This window comes from Rhynchophorus ferrugineus, unplaced genomic scaffold, assembly GCF_030347505.1.
Source record: "Rhynchophorus ferrugineus isolate W39M unplaced genomic scaffold, kcgeb_rfMv2 rfM2, whole genome shotgun sequence".
Taxonomy (NCBI): Eukaryota; Metazoa; Arthropoda; class Insecta; order Coleoptera; family Curculionidae; genus Rhynchophorus; species Rhynchophorus ferrugineus.
Window position 1 is genome coordinate 21,589,754 of NW_027472581.1, and position 13,573 is coordinate 21,603,326.

At 30.8% G+C, this 13,573-nt stretch overlaps 1 protein-coding gene across 5 annotated transcripts in view; it reads left to right on the top strand.

The window, feature by feature from the left end:
* Positions 1–13,573, top strand: part of bru3 (CUGBP Elav-like family member bruno 3) — a 251,690-nt gene that overhangs the window by 210,888 nt on the left and 27,229 nt on the right. For all 5 annotated transcript variants that reach the window (XM_076396743.1, XM_076396742.1, XM_076396741.1 and 2 more), the window contains exons 5-6: positions 3,738–3,884; positions 11,849–11,993. In XM_076396743.1, coding sequence (XP_076252858.1) covers positions 3,738–3,884; positions 11,849–11,993 — 292 coding nt within the window. The remainder of the gene's footprint in view (positions 1–3,737; positions 3,885–11,848; positions 11,994–13,573) is intronic.

The following is a 13,573-nucleotide window of genomic DNA, read 5'->3' on the forward strand; positions in this document are numbered from 1 at the left end:
CCATATTTATTAAAATATCAAACTGTCTTCCTACATATAATATATTTAATAGATTGAATATTTAAAAATAGACTGTGCCACTGTAGCTTCCCGCACGGTCACTTGATGACAAAACCGATCTACAAGCTCTGAGTTTCGTCACTGTTGCTCAGTTAATACTAGATATACATATATATTTAATAATAATTAAATGCAAATGTTGACATGCTATACTTGGACAAAAAGTGATACCCATAAATTTGAAAACATTTTATTACAGATCTACCTAACATCATTTCCACTTTTAACATACAAACGGTATTAACATTTACGTCTTCTTTTTTACGGTTTCTTACGATATTCACAATCATCATTTCACCAGGACATCAATCACAGAACCAACAACTCCCACAATGGCTGAATATATAAGAAAAATATATACAGAATGAAATTTTAATTAGGTTATAATGAGCGTCAAGACATTTTGTGTTTTAGATAAAAAGAAAATTAAAATGTTATTGATGTTATAGCTTTAGTTTGTCATTGCTTGTTTCTTATAGTCCTTTGTGTTTTACTCAGCACAAGTTCATCAAAATGTATTACCTCATATGTTCTTCTGATTTTGAAGTTTCGAATTTGAAAAATTTAATCTTTTCATTATTATTTATATTGATTTTTTATCACAGGACTTTTTTTCCAACTTTTGCTTATTGAAATGAAAAAAAGTAATACTAGTACGAAATATATTTTTATTTTCGTACTTGTTCTATTACTCCAGTGAATATTTATTCCAGCCGAATGCTAAGTAATAAATAGAAACAGGAGGAAAATTGCTCCGTCATATAAATCAAAATCCGCCCCTGTAAATATATCCCTTGTCAGAAAGGGATATTGTTCATCCCACCTTCTTCTTATTTTCCCCATCGTCCTTTCCTCAAGCCACGCCAATTGATTTGCTGCGAAGGATCAGTGCTGGATTTACTTTGAAACTGTATTCGAGACATTTTAGATCACATTTTTTCCGATATAGAGTTATGGGACCGATAAAAGTTTTATGGCAGTTTTAGGTTTTATTTAACTGTATTGGAGGTTTATTTTCTAATAAAAAAAAGCGAAACGTCGCAGCAAATATATTTTTTTCCTGGTAAATCTTTAAGGAAATTAAACATTTACGGGCGGAAATGGGAACGAAATCCCGATGAAGGTGGAGTCAACCGAGTTGTTGATAGAACTCGTCTTTGGAATCATCTTCTTCTTTGCTTTTCCTGCACATTTGATTGACATTTAACATTAATCGATTTTTAAAAAGAATATTTCCTTAAAATTAATGACTTTTATTGCAGCTATTCCAGATAATAGAGAAGTGCATTGTTAAAAATAAGATAAACTATATTTTTTATTACCACTAATGGTTCAACAGTTATCCAATGGACAACAAGTGTTTATTAGGATATAATTATTAATATATATATACCTTTAAGCAGCATTTTACAGTCGATTACCTCTACTCGTTCACAAACTACGACTTGGTTCACAACAAACTATTCTGCCAATTGTTTTTGAATTTAGCTTTAATCTCCATGCCATAACTTCTGCAATTCCATATTTTCAAATGTATTCGCCCTATCAGAACGTTCTTTGTCTTGAACGTTCAAATCACCACATTTAAATTATCTAAACCACGTTGTTTTTATTAAAAAAAACCAGAAACGTAATATGCATGCATATTTTCAAGCACATTACTCGATATTTTCAAAAAAGTATATATAAATCTATAATGCTATTACATTGGCAGAACATAACTTGTTTAGTTTTGACGCTAGTTAGCATCGGTCGAATAAAATAGCATGTGTATCAAATCATTAAATTGCGTACTGATGGCAAATGAAATCTGTTACAAAAACCGGAAAATAATTAATTTCACTATTTTCACATTATTTATTCACATATCGATTATACATATATATATATATATATATATATATATATATATATATATATATATTGGAGTCCGCTAGTACTCGGATTCATTGGATCCAAAACTAAACGTTGAGCATCCTAATATAATAAATAAAGTGTAACATACTACAATTTTATTTGCATTCATAATCAGTTCAGACCTGATGCTCCTTATATTCACCACTTGTTTTATACTATAAACCATCTATTATATAGTCCTATAAATAACAGAGCCAATACAAGTCATCAAAATTTATGGTGTCGCAATGTTGCCCCATCAAATATAAGTTTTGGATTATTTTGACTCTGACATAACAAAATACTTCTATGCAAATAAAATAACAAAACAAGAATAACGTTATATAATATAGTTTATTTTTAAATTCATTACATTGATGCATATATTATTGAAGGACTAAAACTAAGTTAATTAAGCAGGCCCAATAGTTTGTAGGTTAGAGTTATTTCTAAGCCCATTTTTATGTAGATTTGTCCTCTGGAGATTAGTCCCTATCTAACTAAAAATTAGGTAACCAAGTAGTATATTTTATTTTTATTTAGAGAGCATACTTACCATTTTACGTTCAGTTGTTGTTTCCTTCGATTCTGTATTTCTTTTAGTTTATTCTGTTACTACCTATGTATATTTTCTTCCTTAAATTAGATTTAATAACTGCATTATTCTACAAAGTGATTTTCTACAGTTATATATTAATTATACACACATCTTCAGTTTTTTCCATTCTGTGTTAGTAATTGTCATCATAATAAGCGCCATAAGCCTACAACAAACTCACTCAGTCACTGTAACTTACAAAATTGTTAATTTCTAATTAATCGAATCTTATATGCCCATATGTCCATATGTCAATTTCTTGTTCTGTCTTTCTGATAAAGTTTTATGTTTGTTTACGTAAATTTTACGTTTTTACAAACTGAATTTGGCAGTACGTCGTCATCTATGGCGTTCAGAGGCTGTTTTATTAGAAGGAGTATAGTATGCTTGTAAAACTATAAAGGAATTGAAAAATGGGTTAATTAGTGCACACTTTAGATTTGCAATAATATTTATTTCGTAATTATAAAAACATAAGCCATTATTATTAAAGAATTTTTTTAATAGAATCAAGTATTATATCAAATAAGTAATTAAATGTTTATAATGAAAATTAATCCATTTAATAAAAGATTAAGAAACGAAATTACTGACTTGCCCACCTAGTATAGTAAGGAAATCCACCCGAGATACCCGGTAAGAACATATCCGAAATGATTAACGAAAACCAGATTAAAAAAACCTCTTCTATATATGCTCAATCGCCAATTAAAAAGCCGATCTGCAATACTCTGAGCACTAAAAGTATAACGATATCCATTTTTTTTTAAATCTCCAGATTCGAACCAATATTTAAATCATGTACTGAATTCGTTTGAGATCCGGACCAATATTGTTACTAACCCTGTGAAGATTTTAAAACCCCAACAGAGAGAGCTCGGTTCTTTGAGATCTTTGTTGGGCTGAACATTTCAGTTTTTTCCAATAAAACCTAATAATCTCTGAAGAAATGTCTTTGATGTTGCAGGCATATTTTCCCTATTTGCAGACGTATTTTCGCTTATATATTTTCATATACTTTTTTAATATTTGCGAACGTTTCGTCAGGATGTAAAATGGGTTTATGTGGAGGATTTTATTTGATTTTTTTTTTGCGATATATAATGTAGTAATATGTTGGTAACACGAAAATTAAAATCGTTTCTCAGATAACATTAAAACGTCTTTCTTCTTGTTTTTTCAGGGAGCCTCTTCCAGCTTAGTGGTAAAGTTTGCTGATACCGAAAAAGAAAGACAATTAAGACGAATGCAGCAGATGGCCGGCAACATGAGTCTTCTGAATCCATTTGTTTTCAACCAGTTTGGGGCGTATGGTGCCGCATATGCACAGGTAAATATTGTAGTAATGTTAATATATTCATAGAGTAATAGGGAGAAGACTCAATAGGTGTATCTGAAGAGAAGTTTTGGTCCAACATCTAGATGGGGGTTCTATCGGCCATTCAAGTAATTTGATTGGTCAGTTTAAATCTCCATTACAGGTACCTGTAAGAAAAAAATTTTGCTGCGAAGACATTTGATTGGCTCTTTAATAAAATTTGGCACAAGTGTGACAAGTGAAAGCCCTAACGTCACGTTTAACTGACGAATAAAATTTAATATCTCTGTCTCATCCGTCTATTCCTTTTTTCGTATTTTTTAGACCAATCGGATCCCCTCGCGGCTCCTAGCATAGCGATTAAAACAAGTAATACATTAAAAGTAGGGACATCTAGATCTTAAACGAAAATGTCACGAAACATTTCCCCGAAATTTCCTATAGAGTTAGATCTATATTACTCTGTTATAAATACGATATTGTCGTAGTAATGTAACATTCAGAACATCAAGTATCAGCCAATTCAAATAAAATAACGGCTTTTTAATTTGTTTATTAACCTTCCAGAATAATATTAATACATTGTTAAGTTAATGTGTGATTTATATTGTGAATTGTTGTTGCAGCTTTAGATAAAGTAGCTTCCGTGCTTTTACCAAAATAATTACTGAATACTATTAACACGCAATTAACAATTTCATTTTAAACGAAGTAGAATTACTTTTATATTCGAATGTTCTGTGGATCTGTAAAAAGGAATGGAATTTTTCTATGGAATGGAATAATACCCCACAAATGTTTTATGACAATATAATAGAACTTAAACAAAGCCTAAAAAACAAAAGATGTGCAATAACCATAAATACTAAATAAAAATTAAACATATACCTAATCAAAAAAACTAATTTATGACGTAATTAAAAATGATCGTAAATGCTTTACTTATTATTTAACGGATATATTTTTTAACAAAATTCGAGAGAGTAGTCGAAATATTACCTATTATTATCATAAAAACAGTCAAAAGTATTTTACTATTTAATCATTCACAATGTTAATCTTTTTACCCTATTACATTAACAATCTTGAAAAATATCGTTCCAAAATGCTGCTATATTAATATAAAATATATATTGTTATTTACAAGCAAACCACCAACAAAATCATAAAACTATATATTTTACATATAAATCTATATAAGCATAAATTACATTTATGTCAAGGTCGCGGAGCCAGAACGTTAAAAATCAATAAATAATTATTAATAAAAAACCAAAACCAACAATAACTAAATGCACATGACTGAAGCAGTCGATAGTAAATAGTATAAAATACAAAATCAGTCGGACCGAAAATAGCGACTGAAACAGTCGATAGTAAAAAGTAGTCAATTGCTAAACAATCGATAGTTCCCAACACTAGAAAAAATATAAATTAATAATAAAATATTTACTTGCAAAAAAACCTTTATATTTATAATTAATTTATTTCAAAAATATTAATATATAATTAAATATCTTTTTTATTAATTACATCTTACATTAGATATGCTCAGTACAATCTTAATTTACAAATTAATTTATTACTACTGTTCTGTTGTACTCGTATTAATGCACAAGCAAAGCGAGTACGGGGTGAATACATCAGTGTGTATTTCCTAAATTAAAATAAAACTAATATACTTAAGCTAAAGCTAAGAATACACTTATACACTAAACAAGGTCGTATGGTTTGGTTCGCTTCAATCTTCTGATTTCCTGCTTGTTTCCACGTTTTTGTAATTTAGCAACCTTATTTCATGTTTTAAGGCAAAATCTTGAATAACTTCATGTATCCATTGAACTTCGAGGTCATCGTGGAGCTCTTGGTTGGTTACGTAGCGATAAGCATTGGTAATTAATCGTAGAATGTTGTTTTGGTTACGTTGGATTACTAATTAGTTTGAGATCTTAATGCCATCCCATATTTGAACGCCATAGGCCCAAATTGGCTTTATGGTTGACTGATAAACCATTCCGTTTGATTTTAAATCAAGTTGAGAGTATCTTCCAACTAACCAACAGTTTCTTGACTTTCCATCTAACCTGCTCTGCTTTTTGTAAATATAGGATGGGGCAAAAGTTCCGCTAGCAATGAGGCAATTTCCGTTAACTGGCAATAATGAAACTATTATTTTCAATAAATATTGTCAGTATTTCTGCTCGTGCTTGTGCGTATATTTATACACAATAAAATTTGGACGTCTACACAACACAATAGTTAAAGCGAAACTGAGCTAAACGTCACAAAACCAAGTTGGCGCGCAATCAAAATGGTAGCGGGACTTTTGCCCCATCTTAGTGTCAAATCAAAATTGTAACGGGACTATATGAATATGAAACTGAATTATTTTTGACTGTCGATCATTTATTTCCTCTTAATCATTTTAACAACATAAAAAGGCACTTAAAAAAAAATACATAATATATATTTGTCAAAATATATTGCTTCAGACTCTAAACGTTTTCCCGTCTCTCCAGCAACATAGCTATACCGTGTCAAAAAATCGGTGTTAGTTGAAAAGCGATCCAATCAATCCGCAACAGTATATCTTCAGCAAATCTTGAAAAAAAAATGTGGCACAGTATTGTCATGAAAGAGGATAACTTTGCGTCTGTTTTGCTTATTGGCTATTGCTACCATTTTTATTAAGTTTATCTCAAGATTCTTAAAGTTTTTAAGAAAATGATTCTGAAGAAGAAAGAAATCTATATTAGCGTTGGGAACTATCGACGAAACAGTCGTTAATCCCAAAACACTCAAAACAGTCGATAGTCAAAAAAATAGTGATTCGGCTGTTTTGTTCCATTCGTGATATCAGACGAAGATGTACGAATTCTTGTCTGTATAAAATGTGAGATAGGAAAGGACGGAGATAAATGCTTGGAGCAGTTAATTTTAAGTGCCTTTATATTCTTCAATGGTAATATAAGCGAGACAGAGATGTGTATATATTCATTCACGTGATAACTTTAAAAAAGGAAAGGAAAAAAAATATTTCTATTATCATGTAATAAATAATATACTTTTAAAGAAAGTAGGATTACGTTTATAATGAAAGTTCTGTGGATGTTTGAAAAGGAATGGAATAATAACACCATAAATGTTTTATCCTGTTTTAATATATTAATTGCTATTTTTAAATAACATAGCATAATAAATATAAATAGTACAAAACAACTTAAATAAAACCTAAAAGCTAAAGATTTTCAATAACTATAACTACTAAATAAAATGTAAACATATACCTTATCATTGAAAAATCTAATCCATGATGAACCTAAAAATGACCATACAATAACTACCAGACCCTTTTTAAATAAAAATTTTATTTATTTTTGAACGGAAATATTTTTAAATTACTGTGAATATTATCATGTTCAATTTTTCTCCCGTGAGGCGATTTCCTCGATCGTTAATTATTTGCCCAGATTTTGAAAAAACTCGTTCCCAGGGGACAGATGTTGCGGATTTATAGAGGAATGTTTTACATGTAACTGATATAATTCAGGTAGTTTCAATATATGGGTTTGCCAAAAATCAAATGGGTTTTCTAAACGCCCAATAAATGGAATTTCCAAATACTGCTAAATCTGTAAAGTTGCTGTAGTACTTGGAGTAATTATTTCCTTCATTCTAGCCATTTTTTTATCAAAATATCTCCAAATATCAATACATTCTTGGTCAGTAGTTTTGTCTTGAATTTCGAGTTGTGGAACTATATTTGTATTTTTTGAAGTTAAAATGGAAGAATGGAAGATACCTCTTTTGTAATAACTTTTTTTATCGCCTCAGCATTCTTTGCAATACCAAATCCTGCTTTTTAAATCTACGGTCTAAAAATGTGGATTTCCCGCATATCGTATTCATTTCTAAAATTACCAATCTTTTCTTGTTGACATCTAATATACAATTTTGTCATTTTTTCCCCATTCACTTGTTAAAATCCTGAATTTTATGGAATGTTGCAGTTCTCTTATTAACCGTATAAATAAAGACATCGTTGGGATATCTTTCACCAGATAACTCGGTGGTCATTATTTCAATTGGCTTTAAAAGTTGAACACATTCTGTTAAGATAGTCCATTCGTTAACAAATAAAAACTGCGGTGTTCTTCTTATTAGCCAACAAAACCAATTGTTGAATATTAAAGTAGAGTTTTCCTATCAGAAAATGTATTTATTACAAATATTTAATATACTTTATTCAGCTCTTCACGGTTAATATTTTTAAAAGAAATTTAACAACTGCTACTGTAAAAAATTCTTCAAATCTTTTGGATCTATGCAATTTCTGAAACCTTTGTAACCTAATTTTAGTTTTCAAGATTTTAGGAAAAAAGCTTCGACAAACAAGAGGCGTCGATAAAAATCGTGAAAGTTTATCAAAAAAGTATTAACTATTATACCAGTCCAATGTATTACCTATTATGCCAGTCAAAAGTATCTTACTATTTATCATTTACTATGTAACTTTTTTTCCTTCGAAAACCAGCGTTCCAAAATGCTGGTATAATAATTTACAATATATAGTTATTCACAAGAAAACTACAAAAAAAAACATAAAACCACATATATTAGGACGGAAGGCCATAACGTTAAAAATCGGTCGAATGAACTAGTAGAACCGAAAATAGTAACTAAAAGTAAATGACTGAAGCAGTCGATAATAAATAGTAATAAAATCAGTCGAAGCAAAAATAGCGACTGAAATAGTCGATAGTAAAAAGTAGTCAATTACTGAACAGTCGATAGTCGATTTCAGTCGATTGTTCCCAACACTAATATATATATATATATATATTAATTGACGTATTAATATGCTTTATGATTTTCTATGCATAAATGAAAAACATTTTGTTTCAATACCTGTAGTATGTATGAGAATATGATACGTTTTTAAAGAAACATTAAAAGCGTAAAAGTACAATAGAAAATTGACGATATCCTACCCGACCTACCATTTATTTAACATTTCAAAATATAGTGCCGGGTTTAATGTAATAGTGTTGTAAAAATAGTTAATCATATTAGCTACGTTATGAAGTTTTTCCGAACCATTTCATCTTTATTTCAAGCTATTTCACTGCCGCGCGAAAGTTTCTCTTAAGTACTTTTTGAGTAAGGCTGATAGAATTACGTAAGTTTTCTAATTAAATGCTTGAAATGTAATTTACAGTGAACTTATCACAAGTTTCCAACTTTTGATTACCCTAAACCACTCGCGTCACAAGTTTAAACGTGCGAAAAAAATTACGAAAAATAATCGAATGACATCGCAATTAGCCGGTAAAGAGCGTCACTCTTGCCTAAATTACGGCCGACGTGCTAACGAAAAGTAAATGTTCATTATTGCACGACCGATACTATCTACATAGGCATAAACGACCCAGGTAAATAATATAACGAAATAACATAACAGATGGCCCGTCCCACGGGACTTCAAAATTTTATTTGGAAATTCTATGTGTCACGCGAACCGCTTTATCAACACATTATTTTTATTAAAAGCTATTTACTGATTACGGGTACGTTTCGAGAACATTTAATGTTTTCTTCTAATCGTATATTCCGATATATGTAAAAGCTCGAACTGTTTTGACTTTATTTCAACAACATGAATTATTTCTTGGCAAATAAAATACAAATATTCAACAAACATTATAATGGTCACTATCTTGATAATATACAAGGCGTTACAACGGGGATTACAATAACAATCGTCTACTAACTACGTCAGCAAGATACTCTTCGAGAGACTCTAAGAAACTATATGATCTCCAGTGAAGGCGTCGGCATTTATATTAGCGAATGCAGGTGCCTTCTACGTAATTCGTCAACAATAGCGTTCTGTATTTTCTTACACAGTTTTAAACAGTTTGTGAATCGCATCTTGATTAACAAGACATATTTCAAATGACTATTTAATGAATTTAAATGAAATTAAGCGTATTCAGTCTACACTGATCTAAACAAGTAGAAATCAAAAGGGACTAGGTATGTACTATACGAAAAGTAAAATATGGTATTTCTAGAATAGCACTAAACTCACGCGGCCTAAACGTCGCAATATTGATAATTTTTACTGGAATATATATGATACACATAAAAAATAATTAAACAAGAATTTTATAAAATATGATTTATTTTAACATTATAATACATCTAATGCATACATTATCGAATGATTTACACTTACAATTAAATATATATTGAAGAAATTACAATTAATTATACGGCCCCAATAGTTTATAGGATAGAATTGTTTTATTATATCTACTTTAAACTATTTTCTATATAGGGTATCCCCTAAAGGCCTAAGCCACCTAATTAACTATTGTGTATGCAAGTAATATATTTTACTTTCATTAGAGAGCATATTTACCTTTTTATCTTTAGTTCTTGTTTCTTACGTTTCTTGCGTTTCCTTGTCAAATCATTCTAATATCACTGTATTTCTTATGTTACTGTCTGTCTCCTTTTTTCTCGATAAATTTTTTTTTTATTAATCTCTTAGAACTTCAACAATCCGTAGGCAATAAGTATTATTTTATAATTTCCGTTATACAATATAATTATACTGACATGCAGAAGATCACTTCAGTGAGATCTACTGTATAAACTTATAATTTAAATCTTAGTCTAGATATTATTCTTCTTCTAAAGTTTACCCGAACTTATTAATATAATTAATTATAACTATAATTTAGACTATTCAAAATTATTCTAGAGATTATTCTCATTTATATCTCACTCTATGTAAATCTTTATCAGTGCGTATGGTAGTTGGCGTTTAAGTCAACGCACTTCACTGTCAACGCGCTTCTTTAACTATTTGACTAGTACATTGGGATGCACTAACAGTCTTTCAGAGTACTTTGCATTAACACTTCGAATCAGACGTGTTATGGGTTCTAAGGGGATATCGCGCCGAATTAGTATGTTGGAGACGTAATGTGGCATTGACGATGACTCGCAACACTTTATTCTGGAACCTCTGAAGGATAGCTATGTTAGATTTGCTAGCAGTACCCCACAGTTCAATACCATAGGTCCAATTAAGCCTAAGTTTGACTTATACAACAAAACCTTGTTATCTAAGAATAATTTAGATTTACGCCCTATCAGCTTATACATTTGGTTTAGTTTAAATATTTGCACTTTTGTTTGTATTTTTACTACAGTTATCATAATCTTACATACAGAAAGTTCACTGTCGCTTTCTGTCACTATTCAATTCAATAACTACACTGTTAATTTTGAATCTAAACCTAGTTCACCATTCCACCATTTATCAAGGTATTATTATAAACAATCCTTCTTTCGACATGTCAAAACAGTTCCAGCTAGTATATCTTTCTCGACCTACAATAGGCGTGTATTAATTATTTACCACGCCCCATAACAATTCTATCTGATTAAACATGCAGTGATAGGGAGGAAGAGGTTACAATCTGTGGCCATATTGTTCAGCCATCTGATCTATTGTGTATCTTTCTTCAAGTCTATTTCTAAAGTATAATTGTAAATTACATTTACAATTATATTTACCAAATAACAGTTTAAAATATTTCACTCTTTAACTTGGTATTTTCAAAACTTTATTTATGTTATACAAGCCATTCCTTAATTATAGCCTTTACCCATCCACTTCCAAGGATTTCAAAAAATCATGATCAAATCTACTAAAACTTTTGAATTATAATAATTTAATTTTCAATAACAGTACCACTTTATTCCAGTCGGTTTTATATTCCCCTCTGAAAAATAGTCACCTTCAAAATATTATCCATAAACATAAACAACAAATGTTTACTCAAAACAATTCTTTTTTATAAATATTGTTATAAAACTTGTGTGTGTTTAATTTGAAACGCTGAATCCAATATCGTTGTTGACATTAAACAAATAATGGTTATTTTCAATTTCTTTTCCAGCAACAAGCTGCTATAATGGCAGCAGCAACAGCACAGGGTACTTACATTAACCCGATGGCAGCGATTGCCCAATTACCTCATGCCATAAACGGAATTAATGGACTCAATGGCGTTGGAAATGGAGTTGTAGCACCGCCCACATCAGGTAAATTTATTATTAATTATTGCTCGATCCCGTAGCGAACTAATATATTGCCAATTTGAAACGTATTTGTTTCTAACATCCCTATTAAAAGCTAATTTTAATTGAACATATCATATTTACCTGCATTTACTAATATCAATTACACATATAAAACTAGATTCTGAACGAGGAACTAATATGTAACAGAGGCATTTAATTATTAACCTATGTATATGACCGTGATTAAGAAATAGTAAGACTCACATTGGATACACATTTTTACAATTTTCGATTTCGATTGAATTTTAATACAAGCGATTCTTTTAATTTAGATATAGTTCAATGGAGATAAATCTGACCAGTAGGTGGGCTGTAGAATAATATGATATCCATGTATATGATATCCACGGTATCCATGACATATCAATAGCTAGTAATAAAAATATGATAATAATCTTCCTCCGAAGCATTCTCAAGAGATAAGGATAAATGTACGAGAAATACATTGTGAATGTAAGATGAATATAAAAGGACCAAGCTTCCGGAACTTCTGATAGGTCACTATCGACGTATGCGGCCTAGGGTTGTCCAGTTGTCACAATATCTGCTAATGACTGTTTTAGCTCTACGTTACTCCAAGTTATCCACTTTTTATTACCAGTCATCACTCACCGCTTTAGATGATGGGTCGATGTTGTTGCGATTCAACATTGGACAATTCGGCCGGCAGGTTCGGTTTTTTGTTTTAACTTGTGTGGCACCTATACATCCAGCTTCTTTTTGTATTTAACCTTCATCAAATCGACCCAAATAGTTTTTCTGCAACGTTTAGCTCCTAAGCAATGAAACAAGTACTTATATTATAGTCAGGACCTGCCATCTCCATGTTTTCTTCCCCATATTCGACAATTGACAACCAACTTCATGTTTAAGCTTCACTTTTCGGTATGTGTCATTTCGTCAAATAGTGAATAAAAAAACATTCAGTGCATTAAAAATATCTGTGTCAGTACTGAGTGAATCGCATTTGTGGGAAATTTTACTCTGTTACTTCAATTTCACGAAAGACGCGGCTGGACGTCTGTTTGTAGCTTACGACAACCAAGCTCCATCGATTTCAACATGGAAATAATGATACGCCGAAGGCAAAGAGCATTCTGTACAAAAAAATACTCAATAAAACCATCAATGGTAATCGCTATGGGCTACAATTATACTTCAGCCTGGCAATGTTCGACCCCATGTTGCAAAACCGGTTAAAACATACTTGAAAACATTAAATAGAACGTGCTAGCCCACCTGCTATATTCTCCAGGCATTGCTCCTTCTGATTACTATTCGTTCCGACATATGAGTTATGACCTGTCTGAGTAGCGCTTAATTTCTTATGGAGATACCAAAAAATGGGTCGGTTCGTGTATAGCCTCAAAAGATACATCGTTATTTCGAGATGGAATCCTAAAATATGGGAAAAGTAAGGGAAGTCAATGAACAATGCTTTGAATAAAATACATTTTACCGGTTTTTATCTATAAAGCTTCAAATATTTCTTTTCATTAGACCTAATATATCGTTAGACTCGAAATTTTTCAACCTCAATC